The sequence below is a fragment of the Mesocricetus auratus genome, unplaced genomic scaffold, assembly GCF_017639785.1.
Source record: "Mesocricetus auratus isolate SY011 unplaced genomic scaffold, BCM_Maur_2.0 Super-Scaffold_100026, whole genome shotgun sequence".
In the NCBI taxonomy this organism is placed as follows: Eukaryota; Metazoa; Chordata; class Mammalia; order Rodentia; family Cricetidae; genus Mesocricetus; species Mesocricetus auratus.
Window position 1 is genome coordinate 23005693 of NW_024429207.1, and position 21412 is coordinate 23027104.

General features: G+C 42.0%; 1 protein-coding gene across 9 annotated transcripts in view; it reads left to right on the forward strand.

Moving 5' to 3' along the window:
• Positions 1-21412, forward strand: part of Unc5d (unc-5 netrin receptor D) — a 519921-nt gene that overhangs the window by 428444 nt on the left and 70065 nt on the right. For 2 of the 9 annotated variants that reach the window (XM_005066591.4, XM_013110830.3), the window contains 3 exons: positions 4074-4106; positions 19902-19916; positions 20640-20825. In XM_005066591.4, coding sequence (XP_005066648.1) covers positions 4074-4106; positions 19902-19916; positions 20640-20825 — 234 coding nt within the window. The remainder of the gene's footprint in view (positions 1-4073; positions 4107-19901; positions 19917-20639; positions 20826-21412) is intronic. The other 7 variants (XM_005066592.4, XM_013110831.3, XM_005066593.4 and 4 more) reach the window with 4 other exon arrangements.

Sequence of the window (21412 nt, forward strand, 5' to 3'; positions counted from 1 at the left end):
CATCTCCTATCCCTCCCTCTCCTCTCCTCTCCTCTCCTCTCCTCTCCCTTCCACCTCACCTTCCTCCTTCCCCTTCCCCTCCCATTTCTCATACCCCATCTCTCCCTTCCCTTCCCCTTCCACCTCCCCTTCCTCCCTCCCCTTCCCCTCCCACTTCTCATATCCCATCTCTCTCTCTCCTCCCCCTCCTATCTCCTATCTCTTCTTCTCTCCCCTCTCCTTTCCATCTCCCATCCCTCTTTCCCTTCCCTCCCCTCTTGCATCTCGTCCCTCCCTTTCATTCAGATACACAACTTTATACACATATATACTGGTATGTGGGGGTAGGAGTCACAAAACCTTATTTACATTACAGTAAATAATAATAATAATAATAAAGACAGAAAGCAGAACAATAAGCTATGGTTTTCCTATGTGAAATGATAATATAACTGGCAATTTCCTGTATTTTTGTGCTACCACATATGTAAGCTTTTATATGCATATTTAATATCATATCCATAAAAATCAGAGAAAAACCTAAACTTGCATATCTGACTTAACATTAACAGTATTTGTTCTCTGTGGTGAATTTTTTTCCTCACTTTGTGCCTGTCTGTGTCGCTTAGTAAGTAAAGACCAAACATGATTTTCTAAGATACAGTAGTCTAAGACAATTAAAAACCCCTTTGATTCATTCACTTGTAAGTAAGGCGGAGTTATAATTACATATCAGCCATTTCCTTCCATCCTTTCACCCTCCCAGGACTTGAGGCAGACCTTGAGAAGTGACTTCGATTTCTCAAAACTACTGCTTAGCTGCTACTGACTCAAAATTGCACTATTTCAATGCTTATCAAATAGAAAACCGACTTCCTAGGCCTGTCTGTACGCTGCCACCTCACAGCCCTTTAGGGCAGCAGAGACTAACTGGAGTTGACCACACACAGCCCCTGGTTTCTTGCCAGGAAGTAGTAGTAATCACAAAAAACACAAACCTCAATTAATCAGGACCTCTTGGAGTGGGGCCCAGGCATGGGTGTTTAGTTTAAAAGCTCCCCCGGTGATTCTAATGTGCAGCCAACATTAAGAACCATGGCCCTAATGGATTAATTTACTAGGGGGCCATTTGAATGCGGCCTTTGGAGAGGGGGAAATTAAAGTGGAGAGGATTTGGTTGACCAAGGCCAAGTTGTTTCATGGCCTTGAGCTTTGTGAGAGAATGACTGTGCAAACAGAATAAAACAACAGTGTGGAGTGGGCCAAGCCTTCCAAGTTGGAGAGGTAGCTAGATGGCCTTCTCTAGCCTATGTCAGATTCAGTGTTTAACTGAGGAAACCGCTGTGCCATGGTGGGTTCCTTTCAAGCTATTATTCTCACACAAAACACAGCGGAACCCAGTTTGGATGCTAATGCCAGGGAGCTAATGTCTTTGGACTCCAGAGCTTTCCAGCTGTTCCCGCAAGATGGAAGCTGAAACAGAAGCCATGCTGGCCAGCAGAACAGTGGCCCTTTGGGGCATTTTACACTGCAGCAGGAGGCCATTATGAATGGCTTTTGTACCCATATCATCCTTTGCCCTCCTTAAGGCTAAGGATGGTGGGTGGAGGCAAAGGGTCCCCAGCAGATTTCTGGACCCCTTTCTTTTTCTGCACATCAAGAAACTAAGCTGTGACTTAGTTTGGTCTCACTGTGGCAGAGACACCACCAATCTCTGACATGGCATTGTGAACTGTCTCCCAACAGGAACACAAATAGCCATCTTGAGTTAATGGGCCCCTCACCATCATCACAGGTTGAAATTACTTCATCAACCACCATTTATTGCAGTTATTAAGCCAAACCTGTGCCTACTCTATGCTTCATGACCCTGTATATATCCTGCTTACTCCTGAATACCAAATGTTGAGGGTGTTACTACGCCTGCTTCACTGAAAGAACAATGAAGCCGCACTGACAAGATGTGGAACCCTTAAACATCAAGTCCAGTTCAGACCCCAAGTCTGGATTATTTGCACAGTGCCACGTTGCCAAATACCTTGGTATCAGAGCTGGGTCAGAGGGAAGTGCAGGGTCCCTGCCTTGAGTGTACTTATGACTGTGTCTGTCTCCAGACCTTAACCCTTGGCTTCTCAGCCACATTCCCTCATATTTCAGAGCTATTCCCACTAGAATCTCACCACCCCGTTTTTTGCACAGGTTGATGATCAGTGAGTTTTTCTGAGGTTTCATCTTGCATCTCACCTGTTTTTATTGGCATTTCACTTTGTTCCCTGGTTTAATACCCATTCCCGTGGTTCAGAAGAGAAAATAGAGTTGCACTGAGGCAGAGTTCTAAATAGATGTCCCCCATCTCCTCTTGTGGCTGGTGTCAATGCACCACTTTCAGGCATCTTAGCCTTGGCCTGCCAGCCTCTCAGTGCCCATACTGAATGCTTTCAGATGCCTCGCAGCAAACAAACCAGAAGCTCGGCTTAACCCACCAAAGTGGTCGCCTTCTAGTTCTTGAGAGTAGTAGCATCTGGACTTCTCAGCTGCCACCTGCTCTTGGGGAAATGTGTCTAGTCTGTGCAGTGAGGGACATGCCAGTGTTCTTAGAAACCTGAATGGAAATCTTCCATGAGCATGTCAATACGAATAATACATTGTTGTCCCAGACTCTGTTCGTTTTGAAGACAGTACCTACGGCTGCCTCATTCTCCCCTACTATTAAATGATTCATCTACTGGAGGGTGGTTTGCATCCCACTTGTAAATTTACTTCCATCACAGGTCAGACAGCTAAACACACGAAAGCCATACTCGAAGCACACTGCATTTATGTACTGTAAGAGCTTTCTCTCAAGATCAATATAAAGTTCAGAAATGGGTTTTGTTGACTGATATTCCTAGGCAAACTGGCCACCGCATCCTATCTGCCTGGGAGAGTTTACTATGCAATCAGTCAGATAATGTTTGTGAAGTTCTCAAATGTGTAGTGTGCTGGGTTTGACTCTGCTAAAACCTCAACCCACAATGAAAGCCTCCTTCTGTGTGGTCATCTTCAGAGTCATAGAGAGCCAGTCTACAGAAGGTAGTCTCTCACGGCTCCAGACCTGTGACTCAGTGAATGGTCACCAATGACCTGAAACTGTGTAGCCTGCTTCTACACCCCAATGAGGGACAGACACCCCCATGAATGCAGGAGGCGCTGCGAAGTGTTGAATCCTGGCATCTTGACCTGGCATCTGGAAAGTTCTCATGTCCGCCTTCTCCAGTGGGGTGGTGTTTAGCCTAAGGTGGAACTAACAACACCAGGAAAGGAGGGACTCTGGGCAAAGCAAAGTAAGCCACAGGCACCAAAGTCAGCATGAGATTCAGAAGTAGATGCTGACGGGAGATAGGACCAGACAGTGCTTGATGGACAGAGAGCCTTGGAGAGAACTGTCGAAAGTGCTTCAGCTGAGTGTCACCTGAGGTCCAGATGAATGCCTTTTCCTCTCACTGCCACATCCCACCAGCTTGCTGCATATACAATGACACCGTCTTCCCTGACAGAAACAACATACACTTAAACAGATTAAGGAGGAAGGAAAAAAAAACCCAAATCCAAAATGCTCACATCACCACATCCATAGCCCCAGGGAACGGCTCAACAGGCAGTTTGGAAGTTTACATCCAGACCATGATTACTGCACACCAAGGCAGGGTCCCTTTAAATATTTATTCCCTGGTTCATTTTTCTGTCTTCATGTATAGTGAAATGGCATCTCTTACCCCAGCAGGCTGCTCACTGGGCATTAAAAGGAGAAGGCAGCAAGCTCCTTGCACTTATCATGCAGATAAGAATCGAGCAGAAGCAACCAAGAAAAATATGCTAGCAAACTGGAGAGAAAATATATTCTTAAATAAAATAATCATCATATGGAAATACTTCAAAAAGAGGCAAATAAAAATTAGAATGCAAAAGGAAAATGTGGGCCCTATAACCCATATTGCCTGCAAATTGGAGAAAATGTATCATTTATGGAGGTCCATACAAAGTAATACAGGGATTATATCTGCGCCATGTAAATTTATTAAATGCAACTTTCTCTTTCTCTTTCTTTCTTTTAGATAAAAAACCTCTTCATGAAATAAAACCCCAAAGTAAGTTATTTTTCCTCTTGTGAATATAATTTATTTTCATATTTGCTGCCTTACTGTTGTATTTGTTCAAAAGCCAAGCAGAAGTGAAGTCCTCTGACAGACCCAGGGCTTTCGGGGCCTCTCCTCATTGAGTTTGGAGTCGCATATCAGAGGTTTAAATCAAAAAGAAATATGCACACCCTTCCCCTCCCGCAAAGCAAAAGTAAATCTTTCTTCTTGATTCTTTCTGCCTATAAGTCCATTTCTCTGCAAATGTCATCTAGGATTCTTATTTCTGGAGAGATTTATAGCATTAAAATTAATAAATATTTGTCAGTACACAACATGCATGAAAGCAGTCTTGTGGGCAAGCGCCTGGCTCCTTGCCACTCCAGGAAGAGGCAGGGAGGGAAGGGTTCTGGAGAATGCCAACCCAGAGTCTCACCTGCTGTGGCATCCATGGTAACTAAGTAGATTAAGAGCCAGCACTCCACAGTGAAATAAATCCAAGCTGAGTGTTGGTGTTGGCTTCACTTCATTGGCTAAAGGCTTGCTGCCTGAAGAAGCCTTTGCATTATTTCTGTTTTGCATCCAGGGGATTCAGAGAATGGAGCATGGCTTACATGGTTGGAAGCTTGGCATTTGACCCCATGACTCTCAGCTTTGACTGCAATTATGATAACCTGGAGACCTTTTAAAAATAGAGAGTTTGGGGGCAGGGATTAGAACCCAGAAATCTTTATTTTCCAGAGCTCCCCAACTCAGTTTGTGAATCATAGTCTTAGACTATGGGGTGGGAGATCAAAAGGGTCAGAATCTTGGAGTATGATGGAAACTTAGTAAGTGTATATTACTTACAAAAAAAATCAAATGAGTTAGAATCTGTGATGGGGATACTCCTGGGATCGATATGTTATTTTATTAAGTCATTGCATGAACTCAGAGATAGGTAGAGCATACTAAGGAATGTCAAGCTATGAGGAAGAACCGTACTGCTGACATCAAGAGCAGAAGTAGACCGCTGTCCAGCTGCTGTTGGATGTAAGGCTTGGAAAACCTGTCTGCGTCCAGTTTCTCTCATTTAGTACAAGATGAATGACTTCTGATCATTTAAATCTACAACAGCACAATCCAAAGCTCTTAGGAGAGTAAACAGCTTTTATTTGCTAACATCTTAAAAAAACAAACAAACAATCAAGACCTTAGAGGACAGACAGAAATAGGTACCCAGGGGTGGGCATCAGAAGGCATGAGAGGAAAATCCAGGCATTTGTCCCTGTTCCACTCTGTTGCTACAGGCACCCTGTAGTACATAGAGGCCACTAATTTACAACCTGAGGGTTCTGCAAAACAAAAACTTCCTGCTCACTGTCTTCATCTGCTGCTGCCAGCTACATGTAAAGGAACCATTGGCACCCAAGTGGTGTATTTCTGGTTCTATGCACACTTGCTTTGAAGACTGAGTTGGGAAGAACTCAGCATTCTGTGTGTGTGTGTGTGTGTGTGTGTGTGTGTGTGTGTGTGTGTGTTTGCATGAGCATATGTGGAGGGAAGGAAACTTGACTTTTAATTTGTAGCCTGTGCTTATGTCCTAACTCTCAGGGTGGTAGCTGGGATAGCTGGACTCCAGGCTTCCGCTTCAACTCATATGCATGTCCCTGCCCCCCAGTTTGGATGTAGAGTATGACAAGATCATGGGTATCTGTGTGGTAACCAACATGAGGATTATTTATAAATGCATGTGTGTGTTTTTAAAAATTAATTTCATGCTTAGTTTGTGAGCCCTGTGCCTTTCTAATTTGGTTACATCTGTACTTTCAGCCATAAACCCCACAGAAGCTATTCCTTGTCTGTAGGGACTCCTGAATTCATTTTTGCTTGGGGTTCTCACTCCTAAGCACCATGCTTAATTGCTGGATACTGCAGCAGAATCGCTTAAGCTGTTTTAATTTGTGATTTCCCTAAAAATAAAACCGTACCAGAATCAATGTGATTGCAAAAAGCTCCCAGAGGAATCCCGTCAGGGTTCTGTGAGCTGCATGGTTAGAAGTGCATTACACAAATTCAGGCTACTCGTTCACTGAAAGTGGGGCTGGGTTTAAGACTACATGAATCATCACTGATGCAAAATCAAAGTCAATTATGAAGATAATTGAGAAACAACCTGTTCCTATATATAGCGGTACACATCATCTTCCACAAGTCCTGGTGGGTAGACTACATCAGAGTGAGTTTTCTACACAGTTCTCTAAAACAGACATGCAAAGGAGCTAGCTTTGAGTTGCAGGGAGGTACAAAAAGAAAGTGAAGTCTTAAGATATGTGTTGGCAAATCATAATGACAAACTGGGGAAAATATGCGCACTGCATAGCTCATGAAAGCACTTATTGTAAATGAGATAATTTAATCAATTACGTTTCCTAATGTACTAAACCGAATGTTTCATTTTCTGCTTCTGCACATCTTAAATTATCTTCAGGTGCTTTATGAGATTTAATCATAGTTAATAGAAACTTCATTACCATCAAATGTGCTTTCAATAAATGTTGTGTAACAATGTCAGGAGGTGCAGTAAAATATAGTAGGTTCTGAATGGCAAGCATGAACCCCCAGAGTCAAACTGAAAATGGTTGCATTCTCACAATGAGACTTCTTGGAGGTTTGGGGAATGGGGTTTTCTGAATGACTAGAAACTCTTGAGGGGGTTGCTGGATCAGGGATTTTGCCACACAAGTACACTGACAGGCTGCAGCATTACCCAGAAAATGGTTCTGTGCTCCGATCTCTCTCCAGTGCCCTTCTACACAGCTATTCTGTCTTTATATAAGTGAGTACTTACAGGCCTGGAGATATAACTCAGGGGTTAAGAGCACTGACTACTCTTCCAGAGGACACAGGTTCAGTTCCCAGCATCCACATGGCAGCTCACAACCACCTGTTACTCCCATTCCCAGGCATCTAAGGCCATCTTGTGGCCTCTGCAGGCACTGCATACATATGGAATACAGACATATATGCGCAAGGAAACACACAGGTAAAATAAAAATAAGTGAATCCTGAGAGAGAGAGGGGGGGGGGAGGGAGGGAGGGAGGGAGGCAGAGGAGGGAGAACTGAATGTTTTCCATGAATGAAATGAATGGTTCCAGCTGCCTCGGAGACATTTTTAGTTGAGTATCTCCAAGGAACCTTAATTCCAACTTCAAAATTCAATTTATCCTTCTCTTCCCCGTCTTTCGTCCATCCCTCCTGTTATCTTCTCTGTTTTAGTAAACAGTTGACCAGCAAGTCAGTGATCTGTGTCAGAAACTTAGGCTCTGTCTTGCTCACCACCTGTTTTCTTCTCTATATCCAACAAATCATTGCTGTTTGCTTTTTCTGTGCTGTGACAAATCTCTCGTTCACTGGCTCCCCTCCATCTCTACGCGGCCATTCCCATCCGCTCATGCAACAGTCCCTTAGGAGTCCTCACTATGTGCTAAGATATGAGTGGACAATGTGCCCTAAGCACAACACATTATAGGCTTCATAAAGTTCACAGTTCAGTGAAGAGAGATGGAATAAATATGAGTGGCAGAAAATGTACCAAGTGCTTGGCAATGATGTGGCCTGTTATGAAGAGAAATAAAGTAGGGTGAGGACCTGGGGCAGGCTTGGAGGGAAGGTTGCTTTTTGAAAAAAGTATTCAGAGAAAGAACACTAAGTTGCATTTCAGGAAAGACTGAGTAATCAAGTCAGCAGCACAGGTCTGGGGCCCCTGGGGGTAAGCACTCACATCAGTGGACCAACAGAAGGTGAAGGCTCTGAGGTGAGAACTTGCTTACAGGCTCTTGGGGAGACATACAAAGGCAATGCTATACACAATAAAGTTACAAGAAGGGTGTAGTAGTGTTAGTTAAGGCCACAGAAGTGAGGTGAGAGTGGGAAACTCCATTACATCATAGGCCATCATAATGCCATTGACTTGGAAAGCCATGGACCATGGAGGGTTTTGATTCTGCAGAGAGATGTGGCCTAATATTTTCAAAGATGCACTGCAAGCGTAAACCCATAGGGAACCAGAGCAGAAGCAAGAATATCTATTACAATAGTAATCTTTATTATAGTTACACTGTTAGAATAATCTAAGTTCAAGATGATCACGCCTAGGCTGGATGGACAATAACAACATTTGAAAAAGAAAGTTGTATTTTGAACCCAAGGGTTTTATGATAGACTGGTATGAAAAAAGAAAGATGTTTTGGGCAATTCCAAATTTGAGACTATGCATAGGAAGGATAGGGTTGCCATTACTAATATTGAGAAAATTTGATGAGTAATTTTGAAAGGAGAGCTCAGGCTTGAGCTTGAGAGTCCTATTAAGTGCAAAATGGAGAGTGGACTAGGATGCTAAATACTCATGAATACCTAGAGGGCAGAGAAATGTCCTGGCTGGTCATGCATGTTTGGGACTCGTCAGTGGCAAAATGATATTTAAAGCCAGCAGGTAGGTTGAGGTCAATGCTTTTAGAATTTGAATAAAGAAGAGCTGAGGATCAGGCCTGGGAGGGCAGCAATACTTAGATGTAAGGGAGGTCAGAGTCACCGTAGTAGAAAGAGAAGATCAAAAGGAAAAGAAATGCTCCCAGAGTTCTGGGCAGTATACATGCATAAAAGCATATATATTCTGAAGACAGGAAAGTAGAGGCAAAACTGTCTGAGAGACAAAGGGAACAAGTAGTAAGAGGGGACAGAAGTGGGGTATGAGGGAGATAAGTTCAAAATATACTGTATATCTGCATGAAAATGGCCTTATAAGACCCCAAATAATAAAAAATAATTGTGGGTGACAAAGTCAAGGTGTCTTCCTAGCAGAGATGTTCAGTCATCTTCCTTAACTTAATGTTTCCCTAAGTCAGCTTGGCTGAGCTTTTCGGCGCTTATGTTCTCAGCAGATCTCCTGCCTGTTAAAGCCTCTTCAGGAGCTCACTAGCAATCCCTGAAGCCCAGAAGCTTCTTTTGACCAATAACAATCTGCTTTTTAGTTTCCTGCTTCACAGCATGGCCCTACCCTTCACCACAGTAAAGCACGAATAACCATTGGCATTTGGGCTTATTGGTGCCTTATATTTCTGTCATTCTTACCTAAGAACTTTCCTTCCACCTAACTCTTAATGTGCTTAATTAGTCTTCCCTTAATTTTCAGCCTAACCATTTACTTCTGCAAGACCTGTAATCCCCCTGCCACAATGTCTGGGTTAGTTGCTCCTATTATGCAGAATTGAACTATTCCCCTCTTTCTACTGTATTTTCATTACCTTAATGCTGTCCTACATGCCATTCTATATCTGGTGTTTAAAATATACTTTATGTTTCATTCTGGTTGCTGTTGTTGTTTGTGTTCAATCCACCCCAGATTTCTATTTAAACTGATATATATTTTTTTAATTGTTGATGTTTGTATCCAAGCCTCCCAAGATTTTCTTTTTAAATTGTGATATATTTTTTACTTTAAAATATATTTTTATTTGCTCATTGAAATTTTCATATATCTATACAGTATATCTTGATCATATCTATGCCAATGAGTTCTGCCCATATGCTCATGGGTATGGGACAACCCATTGGGTTGTGGGCAACCTAACAGCAGCCACATCCTAAAATGGGAATGACTTTCATTCACTCAGCTACCATCAAATGCAGTAGCTCTTCCACTGAGTATGGGGCCTCCCCAACCCATACTGGCATTTTGACTAGTCTGCTCTTAGGCAGATCTCGTGCAGGTAACCACAGCTGCTGTGAGTTGATATATGCAAAATTCACCTCATACCCAGAAGCCAGAATTTCACAGCTCTCCCTGCTGTCTGCCAGCTCTTAAATTTTTTCTAGTCTTTCTTCAGTCATGTTCTTGAGCCTTGCATAGGGGGAGATTGATGTATATTGTTCATCAACAGCTTGGCAGTTTCAAGTGTTATGAGTCTTGGTATTGATGGCAACACACTACAAAAAAAATAAAAATAAAACGTTTCCCTGATTGTAGTTGAGAGCAACACAAATCTAATGGTTGCAAGCATAAATATTTAGAAGGAAGTTGACAGCATGATCATTTACCAAAACAACAATAATAGGTTCCCTCCTAGGGCCTAGGACTCTCCCAATCATGAGCTTTTAACCAGGTTTATGGTAACAAGCCCAAAATCCCTCCCTTCATGTAGACCTCTTATCCAATTGGAAAGCAGTTGTTTACCTTCATAACCATTATGCCATGGTTATACCACTGGGCCTATCTTGCCTGGGAGGCAAGGGTTAATTCTGGATAAGACCATTGATTTTTTTTTCTTTCCCTACAACAGCTTACACAGAACCTTCTGGAACTATATAAGTGAGTGATCACAGAGAAAGTTTCCTAGTCAATCAAGGCTAATTTCTTTATAGTCTGCATCCAAAGTAAATGGTGTCTTCAGCAATAGGGTTTTACTATGTAGTTATAGTGTGCAAGCAAGAGCAATAGCTGTAGTTTATGTTATTTTGGGTGTCCATGGAGTCTTCCTGGCCAATAACAAGTAGGGAGGTATCCTGTCACTGAGCAGCACACTCCAGCAGGGGACTTTATTGCACACACACACATCCATAGTATTTTAATTATCTTACACACTAGTGGATTTACATAAGGTTTCTTCAAATATCCTTTAGGCTCAATACTTGGTCATTCTGCCTTGGGCTATAGACATGAATAACATTTTCAACTAGCAGAATTGTCTTTGGCACATTCCTTTAAATCCTAACAAATTTCTAGGCCCTTGTAAGCTAACATAAGGCTAGTAGCATTGGTACTATTCTTCCAGCTACGCTCTAAAACATTTTCTCCCTTATTTGTCCATCATTTTTCTTCATCCCATGCTGATTATTTTCAATTACATAAGTACAGCACTTTCCACAAATGGCATGATTTTCTTTGTCCTTCACGATCATTCTTCCTCTAAATCAACTCGGCACATATATGTGGACAACATTGGTGATTTTCCAAGCATTTTCTTCTCTTTTTTTACTGTCTGATTTCTGGCAAAGTGCATGCTTTTTCTTACTACCATTTTCAATGATTTCACTGGCTCAATCCTTAATGGAAATGATGGGATTTGTTCATTAAATGCCCCAGAACCAAACAAAGACACAAAGAGCAGGTGGTAGACTGGTGTGTTCTTTAGGATCAGTGTAGTCCCAGCATACGCACTGAAACTGTAAATCCACAATCAGTCTCTCCCCAGTGCACTGAAATTTGTAGATTTCACATCTTCAATGGTCAGAAGAATAAAGTAGCCAAGGTGAAGAAATTTTCTCAAAGGCTAAAGTTCAAATCCCATTCTTTAGCTCTTTTACCTTGTGTCTCTCCCATTAGTAAAAGTGCAATACTTTTGCAGTTCAAAGATAGAATTGTCAGTTAAAATACAGGACCCTTTACTTAAATTTGAATTTTGTAATAACACCTAATAAAAAATTTCTAGGGTAACTAAATTGGAGATAAATACTACATGGAAAATACTTAGGTTGATATTGCTAATTATTGAGCTGAAAATTTAGATTACTCTTATATTTTTTTGAGGCAGGGTCTAAAAGTTATAGTCCCGTTTGGCCTAGAACTTACTACGTAGAGCAGGCTGTCCTTAAACTCACAGAGATGCATCTAGGTGCCTCCTGGATGCTAGAATTAAAGACATGCACCAGTACTCCCAGATAGTTCTATATTTTTATTCATTACATCTAGCATCCATACTAAAAAGAAAACTGACACATGCCTAAATGGTTCATAAATTATATAGCTTTTATTGCCAGTCTCAGAAGACGAGGTAGGATTGAAGCATGCATTCATTATAAAATAAGATCTTTCTTTAAGAGTGAAAAGTGCGAGGAGACACTCTAGAGATTTGGTGAGAGTATGGTGTGTGTGGATGAGAAGGAGGAGAAAGTAGTTGCTATATCGGTTGGGGCAGAACACTACAAGGCATCCACCTGGGAATAGACTTGACACATAGAAGCCAGCAATTGGAAGGTCTGTGCGTGATGATGCCAGAAGAGCACTTTATATTTCCATGTGATCAATGACTAGGACAGGGATAGGGAGTACCAGAGTTGTGAAATGTGGGCATTAGAAGAAATGTCTTTCATTGAAAATAAGTAATAGCAGACATTACAGAATCACAGAGACATGCGTGAGGAAGGGAATGCGTGAGAAGAAAGCGAGTGAGCCAAAACAACATCAAAGATGATTTTTATAACTTAAGACTGGTCACTGCTGGTGTCATTACTGGAAAAACAGAATTCATGAGAAGAAAAGTGTCCAAGGAAATGATAATGACAAATCCTTTAATCAGATGACAAATGTGAGAGATCAATACACAGTGAAGGTAACTGTGTCCAGCAAACAGGAAGAAGACATGGGTGTAGGCCTTCAGAGAAGAGTGACAGATGTTTGTCTGAGACTGGGCAGGACCAGGGAGTAGTTGGCACTGTCTGGTTGTAAGTCATTGTCCAATTAGAGAGACTGAAAAGGGAAAGGGGGAGCAATAATGGAACTTTACAGCCTGTGCTTACGACTCAGAGAATATAGGTACTTTAACAAACAGCAACTGAGGAGCAGGTAAGAAAAGCAGGGGAGTCAAGCTGAAGGGGGGTGGCATGCTCTGTAAGGGGCCTTAGATGGCTTTGTCTCACTGCAGAGCCATGGTAAGGGCAGAGACCCTCACTGCTGATGAGGAACAGGGCTTTGGGTGGGGACAGACATGAAAGGGTGGAAGAAGTGACATGATAAGGCAGAGGGACTTGGTTGCAAAAGTTATCACACAGCCTGCCTATCAACGAGGCAATTGTGATAAAGGAAGGCAGTGAATTCTGATAAGGAGCTGTGGGCTTGATACCTTACATTTTGAAAAACTATGATACACACATGAGGATATATCACATGGAGACTTTAGGGTATAGAATACGAAAGGCAAGTGAATGGTGGACATCTGCAGTCTTTTCCCTGAAAGGAATCATGAGGTACCATGATTAGTTAAAGAGAAGTAACTGGAGGAAAAATATTTCCCTGGCATAGTGTAAATTTTTATACTCCTAAGTCTTTTTTCTAGTTTGCACACGTACTGTTTCTAGTTTAAAAAAAAAGGTGACTAGAAATAATTGGTCAGTGACATCATGAAGAGTGTATTAATAGATGCCAATGTTTTAAAATTCTAGAAGTCTTTCAAATAAAGAGCTAGGAACCCAGGAGAAGCAAGGACAGAAAGTGTCCCTGACAAGCTGATCGAAGCGAAGGGAAGAAGAGGTATGCAAAGAGGAACTAGACTACACCACAGTAGGGGACACGATGCCACTATCAGGAAAGGCCAGGAAGACACAAGGCTAAAGGAGTAAACATGAGGCTATGTCTCTGTGGAGGTAGGAAGGGACTAAGTCAGAGCAGGCCTGACATAGGGAACAAGGAAGGGATAAAGAAACCAAATATCCAAACAGAGCTGTTTTGAAGCATACAGGAGTTCATATAAGATGGTCTCTGTGTTGTCAACGACAAGAACAATAAGTGAGAATTAGGGGTCTTGGAGAAAGGGAAAGGCTACCCCGAGTGACTGTTGTGATGATGATGCTATTTGGCAATGAGGCATGAGTGACATGATGTCTGAGCTGCAAGGAAAACCCTGGGGAGTTTGCATAGAATCTGATTTCTGATGACAGCTACCAACGTTACGACCTCCTTTAATCTAGCAGGGCAGAATAACTTGGGTACCAGTATAAAAGATAAGAGATGTGAAGAAGGAACACAGTAATCAGGGTTAGCAGTTAGGGACTGAAGGTGGCTGTATGATCAGACCTTGGCTTTGCTGTCACAGGAAAGGAAGGCACTGGTCCCCTAAGCCCATGTGTACAGTAGGGAATAAAATCTCTATCTCAGATTTTTTTGTTCACAATGAGACTGAAATCTTATCTGCAGCCTTCAGAGATCTGAGCACAGGGTCAGTGCTGGTTTCTGAGTAGCTCCTTCCATCTAGAGGTAGTCAGGGAGAGTGATTAGGACAGAAGTGAGCTGGTGGAGGACATGTCCAAAAGAATGACATTGGTGGCAAACCACGGAGGACTCATTCTCAACTCTGCCACTCACTGATCACGAGGCTTGGAGCAAGCAGGTCTTCATCTTCTTGCCCTTTTTTATACACCTAAGTGAGGACATTTGCACAATGTCATTGGAGTTAATACGAGGTATAAAATGCTAGAATGATACCCGGTATACCCTGAGCACTGTTTGAGACTTGGCTATTGCCATTAGTTACAACGAAAACCAGCAGCTACGATAACAAGAATGAGGTTTTCAAAGGTGAAAAACTCAAAAAGTGGAGAAATTGATTGGCAGTTAAGTCAAGAGTTGCTGAGGATTGCAAGTAGAACTGACATCGATTACCATGGTTGACCATAGCTGACCAATTTCAAAGCTATTTTCTGGCAAGTTAAAGGAAACTCTTATTGCTTCTTGGTAACAGCAGGATAAACAACCCTACCAGGAACTTGTGAAATATTTTAGTAAAGTTCGTGTGCCAGCAGCACTGGCTGTGCTAAAGCTGCTTCCTGGGGTGGCGCTTGGTTGACTTTCTGTGGGATTCTGGCTCAGTAGTTGGCTCTTGTGGCTTCCATTTGTTTTGCTTCTCCCTGACTTCCCTTTCTGTGTATTTTCTTAAGGTGGATTGCTTAGCAATGCACTACTGCTTACATTAGCTTACATTAGCAATTCAAGTTTGTTTACCTGATTTTCTACAATGGTAGTAGTGGTTACCCCCAGGACACCCACCCGCTCAGCGATGAAGCAGAATAGCCTGATTAGAAAGGTACTCACCATGCTCCTATGTCAAGCCTTTGTAGCTGGAGTCCTAAGGATAGGTTCCAGTCTGATATATACTAAATATGATGTACGTTCAATTTGTAACATGTGAATTGAGTTAATGTTCCATTAGCAAGAAAAATTAATATGCATTTCACATTAGAACTGGGAAACATGGTGTTGTAATTTAAGAAAAGCAGCATGCGAGAGAGACACCATGTGACAGGGTTCAAGCAGAGAGTTTTTTTTTTATTAGGGAAAGAGATCATGAAAGGGGAAAGAGAAGCAGGGGAGACCAGCCTCTAAAGACAGGAACAACAGGAGAGAGGAGAGAGGAAAGAGAGGGAGAGAGATGGAGAACAGACAGAGAGAGAAAGAGAGAGAGAAGGATGGGAGGTAGGGAGGGCCCTTTATATATATAATTTTTAAATTTAAATTAGAAACAAGGTTGCTTCATATGTCAATTCCAGGTCCCTCTCCATTTCCCTCCCCTCCTCCCATGCCCTCCCACCAACCCCTCAATATCCCCTCATTTCCCCAGGGAGGGTGAGGCCCTCCATGGGGGTGTCCATAGTTTATCATTTCATCCAGGGTAGGGCCTAGACCCTCCCCCCAAGAGTTCAGGGTGAGAGTGCATCTCTCATTGTTGGATGGGAGCCCAAAGTCCATTTGTATACCCGGGATAAATACTGATCTACTACCCAAGGCTCGATAGATTATCTAGGCCTTTTAAAAGGGGACATAGTAAATATGTACAGGTGGTAAACTTAGTGGATGCAACTGAGTACATATCCTGTGGGAACCCCATGGGCAGACCAGTACAGATGCCGGAATACTGACACATAGGACAGATAAATAAACAGCCCTGGCTTGAGTCATCAGGACATTGGTTACTACAGATAACTAGAGAGGGCTGTCAATTATAAAGCTATCAAGTTTGTTTCTAAGAAGGGGCTTTGAAAATCAGTTATTCCACAAGCCAACTCTGATAAATGAAAATTTAAAAAAAACAACAATTATAGGCTGTTACAGAGTTCTGCTTGGTTTTTAACAGACTTCCTGAAAGGAGATTTCACAATCTGCCTCAGAAATATAGATTATTTTTAACAACCCTCATTGTAGGAAAGGTCATTTTTGTATCCAACCAGACTCCTGATTGCTTTAATAAAAGTTCACATCCTCCCTTTCCATTCCTGTTAGAGATGGCAAGAGAGTTTGAATATTAGCTTACTACTAAATGTATGCTCATTGAGTGCCTTCTGTGGGTCTAGTCTCTTCTTGGAACAACCCCTTATGCATTCCATCACCAAGAAGTGAATGCTGTCTTTTCCTTTCCAAGGACCTATTGCCCACTCCCTATTTCTCTTTGGATATTCCTATGTGGGTGCTTTTCAATGCATTCATACATACCTCCATGCTTTCTTCACAATTTGGAAGCAACAGGTTTCTCAGTCAGGTGTTTTGGTTGGTTGTTGTTCTGTCTATAGCTGAAGATTATACTTAACTATTTTTCTCTCACTCAGATATGCTGGAGCCTTCCATGCTCTTCCTAAAGCTTTTGTGATTTAGTAAAGTAGGGATGAAGAGAACAGTAACAGGATGGTATGGATGGTATGCAAAGCCTTGCTTATGAAATAAATAGAAAGGCACCTCCATCCTGGGCCTACAAAGGCAGAGTAGCTCTTTGAGCCAACAACTCAGCAATTCTGTGTCTATGAGAAGGTCAATAGTTATAAACACACATGTACAAATGGAGAGGGAATTCTTTTTGTTGTTGTTTTGTTTTGTTTTTGTTGATACCAGGCAGGCTTTCACTGTGTAGCAGTCCTGGCTGTCCTGGAACTAGCTCTGTAGACCAGACTGGCCTCAAACTCACAGATATTCACCTGCCGTTGCCTCCTAACTGCTGGGATTAAAGGCATGCACCACCACTGCCCATAAGAAAGGGAATTCTTGAAGAAGAGATTCTAAATATCACCCAAAGACTCTGGTTTCCTTACTATGGTCTCCTTTAGATTGAGACCAGGCAAACAAGCAATAAATAGTTGTGCACAGTCACAGTGATTAGCAAGGTTCCGTGGGAAATTATAGAGATTGTACTGCTTGTGAGGAGTTGAAAGCAGTTAGGAAGGGTAACCCAACTATCATCCAAATAGTTATCAATAAAAAGTACAGTCCAAGATGCATTTTGGGAACCACAAGCTCTGTACGTTCTAAAGCTCATAGTCAACCACAATTGACTGAGCCACTCAGGACAGAGTCACCCCAGAGAGGGGGACCTTAAGCTGGCACTTGGCTAGTGGGTAGATAAAGATAGGCAGATACTGGTGGAGGCATGTATATTACACTGACCACTATGCAGAGCCTTCTGTTAGCAGTACCTACCTGATAGGTCAGTCAAGTACAGTTGAATGGAGGGTGACAGTGTAGTGAGAGGCCAGGAGGACAGACACAGGAAGTGGATGTGGAGGCATCTACAGGTCCTGGGAAGTGACTGTGATATGCTCTGCAGTTATGTATCCCCACAGCTCCCCTCACAGGAATAGCCACTTCCCCTTAGCCAAGCCAATGCCCTCTGCATGAGCAGCCACTTGGCTAAATATAATTGCATATGGTTATTCTGCATGTTACCTTGGGAGTGTAGCTGTACCACAGACAATCATACACATGCATATAACTTATCCTTTCTGCTGGGAAGCCAGCATAGAAAGTGTGGAACTAACCCTTTGGTCCTTGTGAGCTCAGCGCTAAACACAAAAAGAAAATCTCTATTAGCTACCCAGAACTCTATAGGGAAAGTCACTCTATGTTCTTAGAAATGTTAGGAAGAAGTACCATATGGGAAAAAATAATGTACAGCACAAGCAGGTAGACTTTAAAAAAAGAAAATAGCAGTGAAGAAAAGGAAGAAGAAATATGGACATTCAAATTTAGAAATGTTTGGGCTGTGGTTAAGGATTTTGGGTTAAAACCCTTAGATAAAAGATGTGGCACAGAGTATTTGCATATGGTATCAAGATTGAAACTGAAATACCAGGATTCTATCACCATCTGACTTTTGAACAATAACTGTAACAGAAAATGTGAACTGTGCATAAACTCCATGCACACTCATGACAAAGTTGTGAGTTCACAGGGGCTAACGGTCACCTGCAAGTCTAGCTGTCTCTTCTCCCCAACCTAGCCAAAGTCCCTTTGGTCAGAATTTTTTTCTTTGAGACAGGGTTTCTCTATATTTTTTTGGAACTTGTCCTGGAACTTGCTCTGTAGACCAGGCTGGGCTGGCCTCAAACTCACAGAGATCCACCTGCTCTGCCTCCCTAGTGGTCAGAATTTTTAAGAATTTATTTTTATTTTTATTTATGCTTACATGTGTGTCTTAGCATTATTTTGTGCTTGTGAATGAAGGTACACAGAGGCCAAAAAAGGGGATAAGATATCCTGGAGGTGGAGTTTTAGGCAATTGGGAGACGTCTTATATGGATGCTGAGAACTAATCTCGCAGATCTTCCGCAAAGGCATTCTTAGCTTCAAGCCATCTCTCTGTTCCCCGTACTCATATGAAATATTTTAATGTAATATTTTGTTCTTGTAACTTAAGTCAGATGGTTCTGCAAATTTTCCTGGAAGAGGAAACATGGTGAAACATCCCTAACCTTAATCTAGAGGGAAACATGCTAATTCTGCCTACTAGTATATCAAGGACCAAAATGGAAATCTGGGAGGGGAAGGTAGCTTTCCCTTGCCTCCCTCTTTTGTCTCACTGTGCTAATATCTAGTGATTTCAATTTTGAACTCATGCAGTTTTTCCTTGGTAATCTCCCTGGTCCTTGGCTCCTGGCTCCCTGTTTCAGTGCTTGGAACAGTGCCTTTGTCTCTGATTTACAAGCTCGGTGGTAAAGCAGCTGCCTTCAGTACACAGCCAGACTGCTTCCCTGCATGTGTTCTTTACTAAGAAGGTGTGTGCTCCCCAGAAGTACCTTTTCAATGGTTGTATCATCGCTCAGCAATTTCGAAGGAAGGAAAAGAGCAGACTGGTCTCAATCCACAGTCTTCTCACTGTGTCTGGTGTGATATGTCTGCAGTGCTCAGTGCGCTCTCTGCCCTGAGTATCACTCTTCCCTCCAAGGAAACAATGGGATGGGAGCATAATCAGGTTGGTGGATACCTCATTGTTCCTCCAGAAGAATTCTGCAGGGGAGATGTGGTTCATTGTGCCCGCAGGTCTGGGTGGTGAGAGCAGCAAGTCTGCCAGCCCCCATCCTGGAATTAGAAAGAAGCTTTGCATCATACCCTGTTGCATGGCACATCTCCACCATGCTTTGCTTATTAAATGTGTCTGTGCAACTTCTGAACTTTCAACCTGACTCCTTCTAGTGTCTGCCCTCCTATTTACCCATTATTTTTAAGTGTTTCCTGCACTCTTGCTGATTTGGTCCCGCTTGATCTCCTCATCCTCTCTTTAATTTGGGAGCACCTTATTTTATGACCCACTAACTTTTTTGGAAATAAATTCACTTTATACTTGTGTGACTAGCATTATCCATTTGATAAGTACCATTTTTGGGGTATGGGAAATGTGTAGTGTTATGCAATTACAAGGTAAATATATGATGTGCTTCTTTTATCCCCTCAGTCCAACACTGGGTGACAGAATAATTATTTTGGACCCATTACATGTACTTACTGCATAATCTGCTGGGAAATTAATTATGTAGTTACTTCTTGCCACCTTCCATTTCCATCCACTTTCAGATGATGCCTCTTTTAGAACTACCTTGTTTCAGATAATTACCTTGTTTTTCCTATGTTGAGATATAATAACCATTATCGATCTGCTTCTGGGATGAGCCACACCCAATATGTATCTGGAAGAGAATGGGAATTCAGCTGTAGCATATCCTGGGGGCTGGGGAGACCTCCACATCCTAAAGTTAAGCTAACATTTTTATTTTTGCTTTGCCCATGCATTCAATAGGATGGAGTAGGAGAGGTATGAGAGAAACAGCATGTACCCTCTGAGAGAACAGTGCCCTAACGAAGTGCTAGAGTCTACCATTGATGGTATCAGAAAATGTTTGCCAGACACAAGAGCCCTTGACAACAAGATATTCCTGTGTCACATAAAAATTGCTCTCGTGATGATTGCATATGCAAAGCCAAGGTTATTACTGTGCTCTGACTCTGAATATGTATATCAAAGGTGACATATTTGTAAACTCTGATCTCTTCTCTTTAACTCACAGACCATGTTAGTATCTTACCCTAGACAGCTTTGTGCCAAAATGCATGTGCCCCGGGTCCCATATGATCAGAGAAGCCACCCTTTTCTTTGTCTTTTGTATGAGTCTGTTTTCCCTCAAATAAAAACATAATATAAAAACATGTTCCAGGAAACTATGGCTTCTTTAACTAAGTTAAGGAGTTGTCTATTCTTATTAGAAAAATGTTATATTCTTTGCAAAAATTGATTCTTTCCAAGTCTATTACATGGTAAGCTACCTTAACACAGTTAAGATATTTGACTAGCCTTGCACTGATTTATACAAAGGATTTAGAAACATGACTGTTATATGAATGAGAGTCTAAATTGTAGCTAGCTTCCTGTGTTCTGAGCAGTAGGCTCCAGACTCCAAAAACATATCATGTGATGTCCTGGGGTGGCTCTATGGCTTAGCCCATGTTAGCCACTTAGGACTTCTCTTGTGTCTTTCAGGCATTGAGAATGCCAGCGACATTGCTTTGTACTCGGGCTTGGGTGCAGCCGTCGTGGCCGTTGCAGTCCTGGTCATTGGTGTCACCCTCTACAGACGGAGTCACAGTGACTACGGCGTGGATGTCATTGACTCTTCTGCATTGACAGGTGGCTTCCAGACCTTCAACTTCAAAACAGTCCGTCAAGGTCAGCGGCATAGGTCCCCCAACACCTTATCCTTAGGACCATGGGCTGCACTCACACAGGTGTCCCCATGTTCTTGGCCCTGTGCGAAGGTAGCTCTTGGTACTGGGAGCCGCTACCAAATTGTTTCCATTCATTGAAACACCAAATTTGATAAAATTATCTTCTCATAAACTGTGAGGCTGCATGGGTCTCAACTTATTATTGGCAACATTTTGGCAAAGTAGTTCAACTTTTGATATATAGAGCATTTAATGTATTACTGTTCTTAAATTATCTGACTTTGTTTTTGAAGAAACCTGATTTTCATTTATGTGTTTCATTAACTAAAATACTGAAGGAACAGCCCTAGACCATAACGTCCCAAATACCTTTACTACATTTTTAATAATTTCTTAGATTTCAGAGAAGTAAAAATGATCTAAAAGATAGCTGAAGGGTCAGTTAAACAATGACAAAATGAAATGCTAGCCTAAATGACTTTTAACTATTGCCAAGTTCAACCAATCTTTTGTTTTAGGGGAAGAAACATTTTTCATGTCAATGCACAGCAATGCTTTTTGTCAAAACAGAGAGTCATTTAATTCTCT